Raw genomic sequence first — 20,803 nt, 5'->3', positions numbered from 1 at the left:
AGGCAATGTTTAGTTTCTATAGCAAGAATATTATAATAATATTGGATTTATAAATTAGATAAAATAGTAGCAATACATATTTACTGCTTGCTATATGCCAGACCACGCTAAGTTCTTTACGTGATAACCCTAAGGGAGACGCTTATTCAATATCTTTTATGCTAAGAAAACCTTGCTTTTGTTTGAGACAACAATGCATCAGCCCCAGGTAACTCCTGTTCTCTGTAGTCCCACCTTCTTTTGCACTAAGAGGTGGCCACACCTCTGTCCAGGAGACCGAAGCAGAAGTCGGCTGGGGTTGGGAGGTGGGGGGCTGGGTTAGGAAACATGCTTCTCCTAGAAGACGACAGGGCAAAACCCCTCACCTTCTTCAGGTCTTTGCTCCAATGTCACCTTCCCAGTATGACCTACCCTGAACACTCTGTTCAACTATATACTTCAATTTAAAAAAAAAATAGGGCTTCCCTGATGGTGCAGTGGTTGGGAGTCCGCCTGCCGATGCAGGGTACACGGGTTCGTGCCCCGGTCCGGGAAGATCCCACATGCCGCGGAGCGGCTGGGCCTGTGAGCCATGGCCGCTGGGCCTGCGCGTCCGGAGCCTGTGCTCCGAACGGGAGAGGCCACAGCAGTGAGAGGCCCGCGTACCACAAAATAAATAAATAAATAAAAAACTTATAGAGCCTGGTACATAGCAGGTACTCAAAACATTTTTTTCTTTACCTTTGAGGGAACACGTGAAAATAAAACAGGGAAAATTGCTGGAGAAAGCACAGACCAGCAAGCACAAATGCCCTGGGACAGGAACATGCCTGGCATGTTGGGTACATAGGAGTCTGGCATGATGAGGGGAGGAGAAGGGGAGATAAAACCAGGATGACAGAGGGGAGCCTGACCACACGAGGGCTTGCAGGCCCAGGAAAGCATTTGGCTCCTACTCCTACTCCTAGTGAGCTGGGAAGCCCAGGAGGAGCTCTGAGCAGAATGACAGCCTCTGGCTTCCATTTAAAACCACCACCTGGCTGCTGTTGAGAGAGACTGAAGGGAGAACCGTCACGCCACTGTGAAAATCCCAGCTGGCGATGATGGTGGCTTGGACCACGGTGGTAACAGTCAGGAAGGCGAGACATGCTCAGGTTCTGGGTGTATTTTGAAGATGTAGTCAACAGAATTTGCTCACAGATTGGGCGTGGATTGTGAGAGAAAGGGAGAAATGAAGGATGACATCAAGGTTTTTGCCCAAGCAACTAGAAGCAAGGTGACTGGAAGGACTGCAGGAAGCATGGGTTTTGGAGGGAAATTCAGGCACTCAATTTTGAACGTGTTTAAATATGAGATGCATATTATACACCCAAGGAGAGACATTATGTACTCATATGAATATACAGTGCTTGATTTTATGGGAAAAGTCCAGGCCAGGGATAGAGGTAGTATATAAAGCTATGAGACCGGATGGATTCACCTAAGCCATGGGTGTGGATTTAAAAAAAAAAGGAAAGAAAAAGAAAGTTCAAATACAAGGATGAGCCGTGGGACATTCCAGTAATGACAGTGACCTGTGCGGGGCACCACCACCTTACATGCAGGTGCTCATTTGCCCTTATAAAATGTTACAAGGTAAACACTCTCAACCTGACTCCATAGACAGGGAATGTTTCACAGCTATGTGTCATCTGTCCAAAGGCACACAGATGGTTAAGTGCTACTACCTACCTGACTTCTGTGTACATAGCTTTTTTTTTTTTTTTTTTTAATATTTACTTATTTGGCTGTGCTGGGTCTTAGTTGCGGCACGTGGGATCTTCTTTGCTGCATGCAGGATCTTCAGTTACGGCATGTGAAGTCTTAGTTGTGGCACGGGGGCTCTAATTCCCTGACCAGGGATCGAACCCGGGCCCCCTGCACTGGGAGCGTGGAGTCTTAGCCACTGGAACACGTTTTACCTCCTCTAGCAACTTATAAACCTTGGCATCATCCTTTGTCTTCCCTTCCCCACCCAATCAGCCTTTCATTTTTTATTTTCACATTAAGCTTCAGGACAGGGTGCCCTAATCTTTTACCTTGAACTATTACAACTGTCTCCTAATAGGATTTCCTGCCTTGAGACTCTCCCACTCTAATCCGTCCCTTATCTTCCTGAGTATAAAGCTGATCGTGTCACCTTCCTGCTTAGCCCTTTCATTAATTCCCCAGCATCTGCAAACTCTAATCCAGCTTCTTTAGTTTGGTTTACGGGAGCCTTCACCATCTGGCTCCAAGCTGCTTCTCCAGTCTCATCTCCTGCCACTCTCCCTGCCACCCACCTCTCACGCTAGTCACTTTCCTGTGATGTTGAATCTGCTACTGAGGTACATCAAGCTCTTTCACAACTCAGTTTCATACGCTCTTTCCTTTTTGTGCCCACACTAGTTAAACCTTCAGTACAATATTGACTAGAAGACACGACAGTGGGCACCATCTCGTTCCACACTTCTGAGGAAAACTTCCAGCTTTTCACCATTAAGTATAACGTTTGCTGTAGGATTGTTTTAGCTACCCTGCATCCGATTAAGGAAGTTTCCTTCTTTTTGTAATTGCAAAGAATTTATTATCATGAGTGGATGTTGACTTTTAAGGAATGTTTTTCTGCATTTTTTTTGTATCATAAATTCCCTCCTTTAATCAAACATCGATTTATTTTCTACTGTTAAATTTACCTTATATTTCCTGGATAAATCCAACATGATCTTCATGTGTTATCCATTTCTATGCGTATATTTCTGGATTCCATCTGCTAATATTTTGTTGAGCACATGGCCTGACGATCTGTGCAGTGGCCCAGTGGGAGCACGTTTTGGTGAGGTGACCAAAAGCAACCTGATAATTAGGAGCAAAGTTTGAGCTCCACTTCTGTCTGGGATTAGGGGCTCTGAATGGATGTCAGGTGAGGACTGAGGGTGGATGTCTGAAGCTCTGTATTATTACAGGAAAGTGAAAATTTCATTATCAATAGCTTTTATATTCAGTACAAAGTTTAGTACATATTCAGTCCAAAAATGGAAACAGATCTTATTGTTTAATTCAGAAGTTTTAATAGCAGTGAAATAAAAGCTTGATATGCATAAGTAAACCTTTTTCACGTTTAGTTTTGCTAGTTCACCTTACATAAAAAATGATGAGTAAAGAAAAGCCCCACAAAGCCCTCAAAACACCCCTACAGAAAGCTTTTCTATATCATTTCCTTGTTTGACATTGTCTCTTCCACTTTGATTAGACCAAGATTGATGAGGATGTCCTTTTCCAGTTCCAAATAACTCTCATAGTCCATTTTCAATTTGGCTTCCAATTGTTCTTTTGACTTCTGATACGTTTCCTAGGGGGGAAAAAAGCAAGTCATTTGTATAAAACTCTGGCAGCTAGAGATACCAAAGGCTGGGAAGGGGCTATTTTTGAAAGTCTGGCCTGCCTGCTGTTCTCTGGAAGGGCTGTGAGGGGCAGAGGGCAGGGGGGCATCTCTTGCACAGTCAGGGAGAGAGGCTGCTGGCTCTGAAGGGGAGGGGCAGAGATGAGCGGAGCGGTGTGTGCGGACTCCAGGCATCTCCTGGCGGTGGGGCTGACCCAGTCTGCCAATGGACTGGATGTGGGCTCTCGGGGGCAGGGGCAATCCAGGCTGGCCTACGAGCTCCTGCCACTGATGCAGGGAGGAGCACATTGAGAGGGGAGAGAATAACAATGAAGGGCATTTATTCAGCTAATTTACCCAGCACCACTTGCTGAATAATCTGAGTCATCTGTTTTGTTCTTTGATCTGTCAGTGTTCACCTGAGTACTGCTCTGGTTTAATAACTGTGACATTTTAATTTATTGTAATATCTGCTGGGGCAGTCATTACGATTTTTAAGATTTTGTTTTTTCTCATCTGTGTCTTCTTTCAGAGGAACTTTAGGGTCACTTCACACAGGATGGTGTGTCATCCTGTGTTGCTTTTGTTTTTTCTCCTCTTGTCCTGTCCCCATCCTAATGTCTTCCTGTGCCTTCTGATGACTTGTCACAAAGTCCTGTCTTTGTGGATTCCATCAAAGGGACCAGAACTGTATTTTATTCTAGTTTCTTTAGAGAATAATTTGCAAGAGGTATTTTCCTCTTTTGAATATTCACAATGACTGATGTTCTCTTCCCCTGCCTCTGCCACATTCTTTCCGTATGTTTGCTTTTCCCCCTCTCTTAATATCTCTGCTTTCTCAGGTTCTTCATGTCTAATCATTATAACTGCTTCATAGCATGGTGAGGATTAAATGAATTATTAAATAGGACAGGCCCTCAGAATGGTGCATGCGCCCAGTAAGCACTTGTTAGCTACACTAACCAATTCACAAAAAGAGCACGACTTGATAAGGTGAGAGTAGAAAAATGTTATTCTTCTAACCTTTGTCCTTTACAACATATGTGACAGATTCCATAGCACTTCCTATCATTTTTAGGTATTAGAAATAGTGTCGTTTTCAGGTATTTGAAGACTCAGGCCAGTCCAATATCCAAGTGAAGGCTGCCCCTTGTGGCTCCCACTGCAATGCCCCCCTGTGCACCTCCAGGCTCTTTCTGTAGATCGCCTCACCCCACTTAGAAAGTCCTTTGGGACACCTGATTTGAGCCTAGCTACTTCCAAGTTTCCACCTGGCCCCAGGAAAACTTACCACCCTCACTCTGCCATCAGTACAAGTTCATTGCCCCTGGTCCTCTCTCCACCCATCTGTCAGAGCAGTTTAAGCCAATCTTTTGCCTGCAGACTTTCCAACCATAGGAGTCAGGTCCCTGTCCCTGTGTTTCCTAAATTCTCCCTGGACATTCTGCTCTGGTCCCTTGGTAACTCCTAGCTCTTGGATTTCTGTGGCTCCGGAAGCCTCCTGCCAGGTGTACGAGGCCAATGGTCCATCCTGGCCAGCAACCTATCTCTAGCAGTGCTTCTCTTGAAGGTTTCCTCCCAGAGTCTGGGTGGTGTTGCAGAAGTGGGAATGGGGAATACACAGCGCTCCAACACCTCTCTCCAAAAAAAAAAAATCCCCTTTTCCAACCTTCTTCCCCATAATTCTTGCCTCCCTTGTGTTGCCTGGAGTGTGGGTCATTGACTAGGGGTTGCAGAATTCTTTTGAATTCTTCCGTCTTCTCTGTCCCATAGAGATGACATAATGGATCATATGGAAACTGCTACTTTTCTCAGTTTCGGGTGTCCAGCTGAAATTCCAGTTAGGAAAATTCCCATTTTGTGTGCTGTTAGAGCTGTAATTACTATTATTTTTCAATAAGTGAGCGGTATCCAGATTCAATGTTTGCAAAGAGATGGGTATATGATTTCCCTCACATGTGTGGGTTGAAGTGCACAGCCTAATCCCTGCCATTTGGGGGGCGTTCATGAAAACCAGCCTTGCTGGACGGATGTGTGATCGCCCCCTGCCCTCGGTAATAATATTAATAGTGGACACTTCCTAACTGCCAGTTACTGGCTAAGTGCTGCAAATATTTCAACTCATTTAGTCCCCACTGCAATCCGCTGAGGTTGTTAGTTTGTTCCCATTTCCCCTATTATCAGCAGTTGCTTGTAAGGAGATACTTCTGACCAACATTAGTTATTTTTCCTTGGTGCCCCTTTTCATTTTCTAAATGTAACAGAGGAGCCCTTTTAAATGTATTCACTTATCCACAGTCTAGTTCCAGAGAAAACTTGACAAGTGGTAGCTCTAATTTAAGAAGGGTACTATGTCAAATGGAAATGAAGTTACAAGAAGGTGGAAAAGTTTTGGAAACTCAAAAGCATCATACAATTCCAAGATATGATTATTATAATATTCAAGTTTTTAAAAAGTACTTCACATTGTAAATTATTTTTGGATTATCCACAATTCTATGTGGCTAATTAGCTGTCACTATGTTATTGAAACACTCCTAGTAATCGATGATTGCTGGTGTAGGAAAGGGTGGCAGATTTTCACCCAGTGTTTGTGGTTGTACAAAAGAACAGACCAAGACCAATTTTTTTTTTTTTTGTAGCAAAAGAAAACAAAGAAAAGTTAATTAATTGGTGTTCTTTTATACCTTGTCACCACTAAACAATGCTTTTAAATGATGCTCCCTCTGTTTTTGTTCCACTAATTCGTATATATCAATGTGATAATGTTAATCTATTTGCTAATGCAGTACATTAAAATATTTCCACATGCTTGTGCTTTTAATTGAGACCTAGGGTCTTACATGAGTAATTACATTGGAGGAGGCTATATATTTGGCTATAAGGAAACAACAGGCGGTGATGAAATTGTTGGTGACAAAAGGGCAAGGAAGGGAATGAGCAAGAGACAAGCAGAAATATGGACTGAGATGACCTCAAGTGAGAAAGAAAGAAGAGCTGAATTCACAGAATATTTCAAGGCCCTAAATTCCAGTGGTCAAGGGAAGACCAAAAGAGTGATGGAATTCACATCAAACAGAGAGGCTGAGGAAGAGGATGGGGGCTTCAGAGATTTAGGTTCCTTTTTGGTAAATTTTTTTTTTTTTTTTGCGGTACGCGGGTGTCTCACTGTTGTGGCCTCTCCCGTTGCGGAGCATAGGCTCCGGACACGCAGGCTCAGCGGCCATGGCTCACGGGCCCAGCCGCTCTGCGGCATGTGGGATCTGCCCGGACCGGGGCACGAACCCGTGTCCCCTGCATCGGCAGGTGGACTGTCAACCACTGTGCCACCAGGGAAGCCCTGCACTGTTTTAATGCATTATTCACTAGATGTTAAAATTCTATGAAATGAAAGCATTCGAATTTGAATCTTTGTATCTATAATTGGTATTTAGATACCACTGTATCTAAAGGCCTTTGAAATATAGAAAATTTCAGAAACTTAAATTGGGTAGAATCTCACTAGGTGTGTCTAACTGGTTGTTCGGACTCATAGTAAGCTAGGAAATCAGAGAAATGCCCCCTTGACTCCCATCAGAACAAGAATGAAGAAAGGCATAATTTTTCTATTAAAATTGTGGAATAAGCCAAACAAATATATTCTCAATGGCATTAGAGGAAAGCAATTATTGTTTCTGAAATTTAACTTACAACTTTTTTCTTCTCCATTTCCATTTCTTTCTTTTCTTCTTCCCGAATTTTTTTGCGCTGTTCTACATATTCTAGATGCTTGACTTCTCTTTCAAAGTAGTAGCTTATCCTAGATACCTGTTAGAAGCAGAGGCCCATGAGAGGGGGACCCACATGGAAGCCCCCATGTTCTTCATGAGGCGCTGAAGAATTTCTGCGGCTTGTAAGTTATTAGCTAGATTACCTGCTTTGGGATAATGCCCACAGGCCCACTATCAGAGGAACTAGCTAATTTGGGGGCTACTGGGCTAAGGTTTAGGGGCCTGCAAATTGAGGGATGGCAGGAAAGGAGTGGGATTGGAAGGAGAGAGCTGCAAAAAATTGCAATTTTGTTGGAGAAATATTCAGGGATTGCTCCCACCCCCGCTTCTTTCCTTCTCACTTTTAAGACTAAGGGAAGTTTCACATCATCAAACAAACTTGGAAAACCCAGATGAGGATGTCAATGGAAACCGTAAAGGGACTGGAAGCACAGCTGAGTTCCTGGTCCCCTGGAGAGTTAAACGTGTGGATGTAAGAATAGAAGCAGGGAAGTCAGCAGAGACCTTGGGCAAGGCCACCAAGGGAAGGAAAGTTTTTTGCATACCAGTAACTAGGGTGATGTTGTTGGGACTTGCAACAGATTGCAATCTATATGTTTAATGTTGGTTGCATACATATTTATGTATTTCTACATATTGATCTTCTTTTTATAACCTAATTATTAACACTGCTTGAAACCCTTGGGTGGTGTGCATGGAGTGGCAGAATACTGCCACTTCAGACCTGCTGCCTGCAGCACACCAAGCTGGGGAAGGACGGGTGGAGGCTGGCAATGGATAGATGCATAAAAATGTCAGCTGGGCCCTCTGGGAAGGATATCACTGAAATAAGGGTCCCACGCTTAGGTTACAACGTGAAAATAACATCTTATGATTATGAATCCCCAAATCAATTCCTCTCTGAATCTGGGCTTCATTTACTTGGACTTTCTTTTGCTGCATGCTTGTTTTTTTTTTTTTTCCCTAGCTTTAAACCATTTATCTCATAAAACAGAAATACCTCCCCTTTTTTAAAATTTTTATTTTATATTGGAGCATAGTTGATTAACAATGTTGTGTTAGTTTCAGGGGTACAGCAAAGTGATTCAGTTATACATATACTTGTATCTATTTTTTTTCAAATTCTTTTCCCATTTAGGTTAACATCCCCTTATTTTTGACTGCATGATTCTTTTGTTCTCTTAAAGAGCAAAAATGCTGTCATTTCTTTTTTTTTTTTTTTAACATCTTTATTGGGGTATAATTGCTTTACAATGGTGTGTTAGTTTCTGCTTTATAACAAAGTGAATCAGTTATACATATACATATGTTCCCATATCTCTTCCCTCTTGCGTCTCCCTCCCTCCCACCCTCCCTATCCCAATGCTGTCGTTTCTGAACATACTTCTAAAACATGCCTCAGCAGTATCTGATCACGTAAATCCTCAAAGCCAAAAGTTACTAACCTCATTGGTGGAAGGGCGACTTAGTGTCCAAGGAATTTCCAATATATGCAGTGTTCCATAATAATCAGCTATGGCTATAAATTGCTGCTTAGCTGAAAGATTAAAAAAATGTGGGAGAAGAACAACTCTGCAATCAGAAAGCCACTTTAGAGGTTAAACATGTGCTGTGTTTTTGTTTTGTGATTTCCCGAAGGACCCGTTGTGGTTACAATGATCTTGGCTGAGACCCTGAGTCTTCGTCAGCCACCCTGCTCACCCCCAATCATGTTTTCTCAGCCTCTATATAAGGAGTGTGGCTCCTAGCTGAGATGGACCCTCTCTGACTGGATCCACCGGGCAGATTTGAAAAGAAAGCAGGGACAACACATGGAAGATTTTCAAAAAAAAAATCATCATGCCAATTTTCACCAAAGACATAGTAAGGGCTAAAGGATGCCATTATCCAGATGAATTTCAAAGACACAGCCAGAACCGGTTTTCTTATTATAAAACCAAATTGCTTCCTTTGATCATTTAAAATGGATATAAAACCCGAATGTGTTTGAAAATTTAGTTTTCTCTCTCATCAACTTTTTTTTCCTCATTTTCAGCAGGTCTGGTTCAAATTGCTAAATCCTAGACTTGTAATCCCTGGAGGTATACAAAAGCAACGTTTTGTAGCAAAGATGGGAAAACACACTTTGGTGACACATACGGCCGAGTAGTATTAGTCAGACTCTGACACTCTCAGAGATTCTGAAGACTGTGTTTCTAAATGTAATGTTTCTTCTGAGAAAGAAATGAATAGAAAGACAATTTTATGCCTGCACATCTTTGGAAACAAAGGGAAAGTTCTTTGAAATGGAGCAAATATACATTGAATTTGGGTAGAAAGTATTACTTGGGTGAAACAGAGAAATTGGGACAAAGGATATAAATTACTTTTCCATCGACACATTCTTAAATTTCTGCTTGCTCTGTTATACATTACCTTTTTCCTCTTTATGAGTTTAAAAGTTATAGTTTAAAGAAATATATGACCCCACAGAGTCATTTGATCTCAAGAAGGAAACTGCTTGATATTGTCCAGTGGAGGGCCATAAAATATTGAAAATTTGTGACATAATGAAAAATTAAAGGTACAGAACTTATTCTATTTGGAAAAGAAGCAGCAAAATGTAGCAAAGATTTAGGGTTCACCCTGTGATTTAGGGACCCGGAGAGGGTGAGAAGGATGCTTTTTTTTTTTTTTTTTTGCGGTATGTGGGCCTCTCACTGTTGTGGCCTGTCCCGTTGTGGGGCACAGGCTCTGGACGCACAGACTCAAAGGCCATGGCTCACGGGCCCAGCCGCTCCGCGGCATGTGGGATCTTCCCAGACCGGGGCACGAACCCGTGTCCCCTGCATCGGCAGGCGGACTCTCAACCACTGCACCACCAGGGAAGCCCGAGAAGGATGCTTTTTATTGTGTGGTTTAAAATCAGCCTCTGCTTGACATACTAAAATGTGTCTCAGAAATAACTGTTGATGAAGAAAACAGTGAGAGAAACTCAGGTTGTATCCAGAATTTGAAAAGGGAAAGGAAGGGGAATGATGGGAAGGAAAGAGAAAGGAAGGGAAGAGATGGAATGGGAAGAAAAATCTTGAGAAGAAACATCGGAGGCTTTCCAGTTGAATGTCAAAATGTTCCTAAGCTAGCCCCAAAAGGCAAAATGACTTAGCTCATTCAATCAGAATTAACATACCAGAAAAGGTCCAGGGTTTGATGTATGTGATCATAGTTATACAGATGTTTTGTGACTGGACTGGTTCGTGGGTTTTCTCCAGAAGGTCCCAGATATCGATGTATCCATCTTCTCGGCCAATGTAAAAGACTCCAGGCCTTGTCAGGGACCAGTGCCCTGAGGTGTACCTTTTTGGTGCACAGGATGACTGAAGGAGGGGTCCAGTCTAAAAAGAAATTAAAAAAAAAAACAAATTAAAAGCTTTTGTTGTTATCTGAGAGATATTCACAATGATTTTTTAAAAGTAAAACTCAGATGGCTATGATCATATAAAAGATCAAACCTTCCAATCGAGCTATTTATGGTTCTAATAATCCAACTGCTGCTAAATCCATTGCTCTTTCTATGGAGACTGATGGACACCGGAGAAGTAAAGATTATAAGCAAATTTTGCCTATATCTTTATTTTCTTGTCAGGTGCCTGCTCACCATGGAAATAGCTCTGGTAGGCAGGAAAAGGGAATGAAAAGTCAATTCTATCTGTGAGCTGCACCCAATGGCTTATTAATATTATTTGGAAGAGATTCTGGACCACCAAAGCAACATAAGATCATCTTATCTTTTCTCTATTTTGGGGTAATTTGCCTTCTTTGGGAGGTTTTCATAGAGACTGAAGATCAGAATGTGCTCTCTTCCCACCGTCATGCCCCGCCTGGGCTCATTCACCAACTTACATCTGCGGGACTAAACTAAGTCATGAGCTGCTCTCCACCTTCCCATACATGCAAACAAAACCTTCCTACAGGGAACAACGAAGATCACCAATTCACGGACTCCTTAGAGGCAACAGGCCAAACCTGTTGCTCAGCTCCTTGAGTTTTGGTGGATAACCAGGTTCCTGACCCCTGCATGGTCTTTGGACAATCTTGCCTACATTTCTTTTGTCTTCCTCTTTAACCGCAAAACTCATGCTTGCTTGTTGTAAAAAAAAAAAAAAAAAAATGAGCATACAAAAGTACATTGTTATAAAGTAGAAGTCCTTTTGTGGATGGACACTTAAGGAGTTTTCAACTTTTTTCAATGACAAACTTGTACATATATTCACACACATTATTTTTTTGAGTATTCCTGTAAGTTAGAGTCCCAGAAATAAAAGGAAAAAAAGTGTTAGGTCAAAGAATACATATATTACAGCTCTGAAATATATACACACACACACACACACACACACACACATATGTATATACATACTTTTTTACAGATTTTGATAATTTTCTTAAGTAGCTCATGAGAGGGACACATCCTACTGATTTTCCCATGCCCTTGCTTCACTAGATTTTACCAGTCTTTCTAGTTTTGGGCAGTTTAGCTTCTGTCTGCCTGGACCCAGGCCCTGTCCTAATCAGGACCACTGGATTCTTGGCACGGCCTCACCTTGACCCATGCACGTCTCTGCCTGCCTGGTGACGGACCCCTTAGCTTTCCTAGTCCCACTTTCTGAGCCTCCCGACAAATTGCCCAGTGCAAGAGCAGTGACAGACCCATTGCTTCTCCTTAGAGTTCGTGCCATAATCAGCATTCCATCTTGTATTTTAAGCAGAGGGAAAAACATAAATCAAGGGAACTGCCCATGATATACACAGTATTTTGAAGAAAAGACTGTTTGGTTTCAGAGAACAAAAGACTTGTAAATGTTTCCTTCCCTCAGGAAAGAAAAGCAAATGGTTGTGTTTTCCAAAGGCTTGCAGTGGTTCTGCTGACAGGCTGGGGCCCAGGCCATCTGTTCCAATTTCTCTAAAAAATGTCCCAAAGGCATTGCTATGTCAGAACAGTCTGTTTTTCCTATTGTTTTTCTCAATAACAAAGGACCACACACCCACTCCTCCATTTTGCAGGCAACTTACCATAATACCTTCTTTCCAGATGGCCACGTTCCAACCCCCAACAGTGAGGATAATGTCCTTGTAAAAAGGTGATCTCTGAATGGTGTGAACACCTCCATCATGGACTGTGTAGAGGCTCAAGGGCTTCTTTGCTGTTGGAGTGGAAAAGGCCATTTCACCTTTTATAACACTGTTTACATTCCTGCAATGAAGAATGGGCAGACCTCCGATGGACAGATAGGTCCCGATTAATGAGGTCCAAGAGTGGAGAACCAGAGGTCAGTTGGGGTGAATGAATCTGTCAAGGGACAGCTCCTCCTCTTTTTTAAGGCAAGTCCAGGGAAATTCCCATCGAGGCTACTTTTCAGGCTCAAAGGAACACTTCCTGTTCTTATTCATTCACTCATTTATTAGTCTATCAGTCAACAGTATATATTGTTAGTCAATAAATAATTGTGGATTGTTTGTATGTACCAGGTACTGTAGATGGATGGGTAAACAATAGTTAATAAACAAACATGATCTGTCCTCTTGGACCTTACAGTCCAGTGGAAAGACAGATACTCAACAAACAAATCCCAAGGTATATAATAAAAAAAAAATGTGAAAAGTATTTTGAAGTAAAACATATCACAAGAAAGAATAACAAGGGACATTCGTAATTTAGGCTGAATGGTCAGAACAGGCTTCTCTGAAGATGAGTCATTTAGGCTTGAGTTCATCATGGGAAGATTTTGGTGTGGAGTAGCATTCCAGACAGAAGGAAAAATACACACCAAAGTCCTGAGAAGTGTTTAGTGCATTTATTATTTTGAGGAAGGCAATAGGACTGGAGTCTGATAATCCCAGGGTGAGACATAGGAAACAAATGGAGACCAGGAGAGTCCAGACCTTGCAAATCCTTGTTAGGAAAAACATTTAGATTACATTCTAAGTGTCATGTTTTTTAATGAGCCCTTTAGGCCTAGAAGACTATCTGATTGACATACGAAAGGATTCTCTGGTTGCTGTGGCGAGAATGGATCAGAGGCAGGTAAAAGCAAAGAGGGGACACCACGGGAGGTTGTTGCTGTAGTTCTAGTGAGAGAGGATGGTGACTTGGATGAAGGTGCAATGGAGGAGTGGATAATCAGAAACGTTTGCGTGCTAGAGTTGACAGGAGGGGTGAGAGAGATGAGTGCTGAGAATGGCAGCCAGGTTTCTGGTAAGAGCAACAGGCACTCTGTACTTTCCATTTATTGCAACTGGGAAGACTAGAGGACAAGCAGATTTGGATATTAAGATGAAGGCTTCCCCGCTGTCTCTGCCTCAGGCACCAGGGTCCTTCTGCTCCCCTGGTCTACCTCTTCTGCCATGGCTTGGGCTTCCTCTCCCCGGTCCTGGCTTTGGAGCTGGCTGCTCCTTATTCCTTGCTGCCATACCCACAAGCCCCAGGGATGGCCCTAAAAATATGTGCCAGTCCAGGCCAAAGCACAATGTGTGGCTATTTTATACTAAAACCACGAATTTACTCTGAAACTTATCATATTAACAGCTATGTGAAGGTTGGATTTTTTTTTTCTCAGAACAACAATGTAACATTAAGCAGAAAAAAAAGCTACCATAATCTTGTAAAAAGCTGATACAGTGTCAAAGAGATACTTGTCCACCCATGTTCATAGCAGCATTCTTTGCAATACCCAAAAGACAGAAGCAACCCAAGTGTCCATCAATGGATGAATGGATAAACAAAATGTGGTATATCCATACAATGGAATATTATTCATCCTTCAAAAGGAAGGGGATTCTGACATATGCTACAACAGAAATGAAAACTGAGTATATCATTTTAAGGGAAATAAGCCAGTCTCAAAAAGGCAAATACAGGGACTTCCCCGGCAGTCCAGTGGTTAAGACTCTACCTGCCAATGCAGGAGGCACGGGTTTGATCCCTGGTTGGGGAACTAAGATCCCACATGCCGTGTGGTGTGGCCAAAAGCTTAAGAAAAAAGGCAAATACTGTATGACTCCACTTACATGAGGTACTTACAACAGGTACATTCATAGAGATAGAAAGTAGACTGGTGGTGGCCAGGAGCTGAGGGGAAAGAGGAGTGCGGAGCTAGTGTTTAACAGGTACAGAGTCTCAGTTTCACAAGATGAAAAGAGTTCTGGAGATTGGTTGCACAACAATGTGAATGTACTTAACTCCCCTGAACTGTACTTAAAAATGGTTAAGATGTTAAATTTCTTGTTTATGTATATTTTTATCTCAATGTGAAAATTATTTGAAAAAAGTATATTCAGTAAAAATAAATAAGTTTAAACATAGCTCTTCTAGGTTAAAAAAGACCAATTTTCCTCTAACCAGAGCTCCATCTTGAAGACAGCACAGAAGCCTAATTTCTAAGGGCCCCTTGAAGTGATCTGGAGGATTTCTGGGAAGGCAGGAGACCCTTGGAAGCCAGCAGCTTTCTTCTTGCTGTTACTTGTGTCCCTCAGATCCTGGTTTTGTCCTTGGTGAGCCGGGCTTCCCTACACCACCTCACTCTGGTGAGCAGGGCTACGCAGGAGTCTAGAAGCCCTCTGCAAAATGTAATGACCACCAGTGATAGGAATATAGATAGCCATCAAGATTTGTACTTTTAACATGTTAGAGGTTCTCAGCCCATATAACTTTTTCTTCCTTTTGTCCTTTGGAAGACCTTAGAGCCATTCAGCAGTAAATGGAGCTGTCCTTAAGTTATTAAATGAAATGCCAGAGCCCCCAGCCAGGTTATTATAAGAAACTTACAATAAACAAAACAGTAGTTTTCCAGAGTCAATATCTAATGAAGGATTTAGTATACTGATGTGGTTAAGAGCACAGACCATCTGGGTTCAAATCCAGTGTTGCTGTGAGGATTAATCCATGGAGAGTACTGAGTGCCTAACACATGACGTGTGCCAATTTGTGAGTTGAGTACATGAGATGATTATGTTAACTGTCATCATCATCAAATACATCAGCCTGTATTTCTTGGCTTGTCACTTAGATCATCTGTTTGATTTGGACTTCTTCATCACACACAGCTCAGTCAGGGTAATCTGTCTTTCAGAAGTTTCTTCTTAGAAAAGGAAATTCTCCTTCCTGCCTTTTTGTATATTTGAGATAAGAACATGGGGCTCCCAGCAGATCAAGAGAAAATGGCCCCCAGTATTTGCCTCATCTTTACCCAGGAAACCTCCATGGTGTTTATGAAAGACATCAGGCTGGTAGCTTCCAAGGAAAACACTGCCAGTTCACAGAATGTTAAGTAGGGCATGCAATTTACAGTTCAGCATGTCTACACATTGATTTTCCCTGAACTTCAACCATTATCCAATGGAAGTAACAGTGTCATTTGGCTTTCCATGTTACAAAATACTTGACTGGTAATTTTAAAGTATTAAGATGACTTTAAAATAGCCTTTAAGTAGGTGGTTAGAGCTATTTCTCATTTTTTTGGAATGAATTAAATGTCAAGAAATTAACAGCAACTTCTCTTTTTCTTTCCCACTCACATCCCACTGGTCACAAAGTCCTGGCATGATGACTCGTATGTCTCTCTCTCCCTCTTGTATTTCCTCTGCTGGATATCCTTGTCACCCTGCCTATACATCAGTCCTCTCCATCTCTCATCTAGGCTATTGCAACTGGCCATCCTACTTCCCACCAATTAATTAACCCCTGATCTCCTGACAGAGTGATTTTCTGATTATACTGGTGGTACTAGGATAAGGTCCACAGGTTAGTAAAGCACTCAAGGCTCTTTGCCATCTGGACTCAAATGTCCTTCCTGGCACCTCTCCTCCTGCTGTTGCCCTCTCTGTTACCATGCTTTGGCCAGAAGATCTCCCTGTTTACTAATTGTGCACTGCTCTTCTGAGCTTCTATGTTTTTGTACTTGTTTGTCTTTCTACCTGGAATGCCTTTCTCCAGCTGGAAACTTGCAAACCACCCACCTGGGCGTGTCCCTCACACCTCTGTTCATCTGCCCAGAGTCTGGGCCCTGGGAGCAGGGGAACATGTGGGCACGACCAGTCCCAGCCCCAAAGGAGGGCCCTAGAGTTAACTTCTCCCATACAGGGCTGAGGTCTGCAAGATCATGGTAAATTTAGCTTATAATTTCATGCTGACTCAGAATTTCCACATAGCTGAGCTACTGGGTTGTTGAATTATTGAAACAGCATGGTTATTTTAAAACTGAATTGTCCAAGGGTCTCTGTAATTTAAGTATCAATACATCAGTGTTCCTCAAATTTCAGTGTGAAAACAAATCACCTGGAGAATTTTATTAAAATCTGTATTCAGATTCAGTAGGCCTGGGGTAGGATCCAAGATTTTGTTTTTCTAACAAGCTCCCAGGTGACAACTGTGCTGCTTGTCCGAAGCCCTTACTTTGAGTAACGTGTAGGGTCAGAACCTCAGGGGCCCTCTCTCCCATTAGCAAGGACAGGGTTACTCGTACTTCGTAAAAAAGAAATAAATTATTAATAACAGAGCAATCACCAAAACTTACTCATAAATCGGCCAGTTTCAGGGTCTTTCTCCATTTTCCAATCTGTGTATATCACTTCACCTTCCTAAAAATATTACAGGTTCCTGATCAGACAACTTAAAAGACAAGAGTCCTCCTATTCATGTGCTAAGACTGACCACGACCCAAACAAACACAAAGTAACAAGTCAATTTAATCAAACAATAATTTGGTGCAGTGTGGGGAGGGAAGGCTCAAAATGATTAGTTGATTTTATATTAAACAAAAAAATGAATTTGTTGAGTTTTTATCTACACACATTGATGGGGAGAACACAGGCAATTATGAAGCTATTCTAGGTACACAAGTTCCAACTGCTGGGTTCCCAAAGTCGTTGTTAACAAAAAATTGTCCCAAGAGACTGAAAGCTCCAGAAGGGGAGGGATCTAGTCTGCCTTATTCAGTGATTTGTTCTCAGCATGTTACAAAGTCAGTACTTAATAAATATTCATGAAATAAGAGAGAAAGAGGGAATATGTATGGTACTCATCATCTTTGAAAGTTTGAGAAGAAGAAACAGAGTTCTAGCCAAATGACATAACAAGTAATATGTATTCCAGTTCTACTTATGGCCATTTTAAGGAGAAGAGAAAGAAGAGGGACCTGGTGTAAACAAGAGGCAGAAATTGCCACACAAAGGGGAAAGACAGACGGAACCAGTGAATGAAGAGGTGGGAGAGGTTCAGAGAAAAAATTTACTCCCAGGCCACCATCTTATAAATGTAAAACCCACATGCAATCTCCTAATCCCAATGTGTTTTTCATTAAATAATAAGAGGAAAACACAGAGAAGGGTATATATTAAGATGAGTTAAGAGGACTCAGAGGAAGGGATGGATTGGGATACATAGGTGAGAGACAGGAGATGGGAAAACATTTGATTTATGCAAAGTGAAGGACAATCTCATGGGACCAGGGCCACTCATTCATTCACTCATCTGTGCTTTCATTCATCCATGTCAACTCATTTAACAAACAAGGACTGTGTGTGGCGCTGGAAATTCAGAGTCTGAAGACAAGCCCTCCCTCCCCTCTTGGTACACAGTCTAAGGGAGCAGACAGCCTGGGATGCATCTACTGTATACCTCTAGCCCATCGCCTGTGGCACATCACCCTTGGAGTTACCATTTCCTGAGCACTCAGTGCTGCTGGAGTTGTTAGGAGCTTTATGTACATGACCCCAGCCCTCACCAAAGTCCTGTAAGAGAGTTAATATCTCCTGGCTCTCACAGCTGGTATGTGGAGCTCAGAAACTGAACCGAGTCACGGGAATAATTTGCACCAGGTTAATAAATATGTGTTGAGTGGTGATTACATCACCAGCCACTTGGCTAGAAACCTTAGCATCCCCCTCCATCTGGTTACCTAGTTCCAACAATTTCACTGCCTCCATGCCTGTGTGACATTCTCGGCCCCACTGCTAAGGCCCTCTTCACCACTGGGTAGGCCCACCTGAGATCACTGTCTACCAGGCCTCTCTGCCTACAGGGCTCCACTTCCTCCAGCTTCAGCCCTGAGCCAGCCAACCTAGATCCCAGAGAGGCATCCCTTAAACTCTCTATCCAAAGTACAAGGATCAGTCAGCCACGTCAGGGGTTGGCAGGAGAGCATCCCACTGGATGGTCAGCCCCGCGAGGGCAGGGAATTTTGGATGTCTGTTCTCTGCTATATTCCCTGGGCCAAGAACAGTGCTTGGTATATATTAAATGTTCAGTAAATATCTGCTGAATAATGAATGATATTCACTCCAAGGAGTGCAAGGACTTGAAAGGCAGGAAAGAGTTTGGTAAGAAGAATGAGAGAAAAAATCAGAGCAGACAGAGAGAGTGAGTAGACTGGTGCAGATGGGGGTGGAGAGAGAGAAAGGGGCCAAATGATGCAGAATCTTACATCATTTGGTGTAAGGAGTTTGAATTTTTCATGTGTCACTAAGTAGTCACTAAAGAGGAGTTTAAGCAGAGGGTGTCATGCTTTAATTTCTGCTTTAAGATTTTGTGGTTATTTCTCTTTCTAAAGCTATCATTCTTGGCTTACAAAACTTTGGTGTGCACAGAGACAAATATTATATGAATCCACTTACGTGAGGTACCTAGAACAGTGAAATTCATTGAGACAGAAAGTAGAATGGTGGTGCCAGGAGTGGGAGGCAGTAGGGAATGGGGAGTTACTGCTTTAATTGCTACAGAAGTTTAATTTGGGAAAATGAAATAGTTCTCAAGATGGATGGTGTTGATAGCTACTCAACGATATGAATGTACTTAATACCATTGAACTGTACACTTAAAAATGGTTAAGGGGGACCTTCAAGATGGCGGAGGAGTAAGATGTGGAGATCACCTTCCCCCCCACAAATATATCAAAAATACTTCTACATGGGGAACAACTCCTACAGAACACCTACTGAACACTGGCAGAAGACCTCAGACTACCCAAAATGGTCTTGGTGCTCCAGCTGGGCGTCAAGCCTGAGCCTCTGAGGTGGGAGAGCTGAGTTTAGGACACTGGACCACCAGAGACCTCCTGGCCCCACATAATATCAAATGGTGAAAGCTCCCCCAGAGATCTCCATCTCAACGTGAAGACCCAGCTCCACTCAATGACCAGCAAGCTCCAGTGCTGGAAATCCTATGCCAAACAACTAGCAAGACAGGAACAGAACCCCACCCATTAGCAGAGAGGCTGCCTAAAATCATACTAAGTTCACAGATACCCCAAAACACACCACCAGACGTGGTACTGCCCACCAGAAAGACAAGATCCAGCCTCACCCACGAGAACATAGGCATCACTCCCCTCCACCAGGAAGCTTACACAACCCACTGAAGCAACCTTACCCACTGGGGTCAGACACCAAAAACAATGGGAAATATGTACCTGCAGCCTGTGAAAAGGAGACACCAAACACAGTCAGCTAAGCAAAATGAGAAGGCAGAAAAATACACAGCAGATGAAGGGGCAAGGTAAAAACCCACCAGACAAAACAAATGAAGAGGAAATAGGCAGTATACCTGAAAAATAATTCAGAAATGATAGTAAAGATGATCCAGAATCTTGGAAATACAATGGAGAAAATACAAGAATTGTTTAACAAGGACCTAGAAGAACTAAAGAGCAAACAAACAACCATAAACAACACAATAAAAGAAATTAAAAATTCTCTAGAAGGAATCAATAGCAGAATAACTGAGGCAGAACACAAAAGACCCTGAATAGCCAAAGCAATCTTGAGAAAGAAAAACGGATCTGGAGGAATCAGGCTCCTTGACTTCAGACTATACTACAGAGCTACAGTAATCAGGACAGTATGGTACTCGCACAAAAACAGATATATAGGTCAATGGAACAGGATAGAAAACCCAAAGATAAAACCACGTACATATGGTCACATTATCTTTGATAAAGGAGGCAGGAATATACAATGGAGAAAAGCCAGCCTCTTCAATAAGTGGTGCTGGGAAAACTGGACAGCTATATGTAAAAGAATGAAATTAGAACACTCCCTAACACCATACACAAAAATAAACTCAAAATGGATTAAAGACCTAAATGTAAGGCCAGACACTATAAAACTCTTAGAGGAAAACATAGGCAGAACACTCTATGACATAAATCACAGCAAGATCCTTTTAGACCCACCTCCTAGAGAAATGGAAATAAAAACAAAAATAAACAAATGGGATCTAATGAGACTTAAAAACTTTTGCAGAGCAAAGGAAACCATAAACAAGACAAAAAGACAACTCTCAGAATGGGAGAAAATATTTGCAAATGAAGCAACTGACAAAGGACTAATCTCTAAAATATACAAGCAGCTCATGCAGCTCAATATCGAATAAACAAACAACCCAATCCAAAAATGGGCAGAAGACCTAAATAGACATTTCTACAAAGATATACAGATTGCCAACAAACAGGTGAAAGGATGCTCAACATCACTGATCATTAGAGAAATGCAAATCAAAACTGCAATAAGGTATCACCTCACATCGGTCAGAATGGCCATCATCAAAAAATCTAGAAACAATAAACGCTGGAGAGGGTGTGGAGGAAAGGGAACCCTCTTGCACTGTTGGTGGGAATGTAAA

The 20,803-nt window shown here is 42.2% G+C and overlaps 1 protein-coding gene across 1 annotated transcript in view; it reads right to left on the bottom strand.

Annotated features, from left to right (window-relative positions):
* Nucleotides 1-3,086: 3,086 nt before the first annotated feature.
* The window catches only part of DNAI3 (dynein axonemal intermediate chain 3), a 61,448-nt gene continuing 43,731 nt past the window's right edge, over nt 3,087-20,803 (bottom strand). The window contains exons 15-20 of the mRNA XM_027113937.1: nt 16,701-16,760; nt 12,202-12,332; nt 10,319-10,523; nt 8,595-8,686; nt 7,070-7,186; nt 3,087-3,349 (exon numbers count right to left, since the gene is read on the bottom strand). Of these exons, the coding sequence (XP_026969738.1) occupies nt 3,206-3,349; nt 7,070-7,186; nt 8,595-8,686; nt 10,319-10,523; nt 12,202-12,332; nt 16,701-16,760 (749 nt within the window). The 3' untranslated portion in view covers nt 3,087-3,205. The remainder of the gene's footprint in view (nt 3,350-7,069; nt 7,187-8,594; nt 8,687-10,318; nt 10,524-12,201; nt 12,333-16,700; nt 16,761-20,803) is intronic.

The sequence above is a fragment of the Aethalodelphis obliquidens genome, unplaced genomic scaffold, assembly GCF_003676395.1.
Source record: "Aethalodelphis obliquidens isolate GAN/ISIS:26980383/991018 unplaced genomic scaffold, ASM367639v1 scaffold13, whole genome shotgun sequence".
Taxonomy (NCBI): Eukaryota; Metazoa; Chordata; class Mammalia; order Artiodactyla; family Delphinidae; genus Aethalodelphis; species Aethalodelphis obliquidens.
Note: the sequence above shows the minus strand (reverse complement) of the source record. Positions and strands in the feature narration are given on the sequence as shown.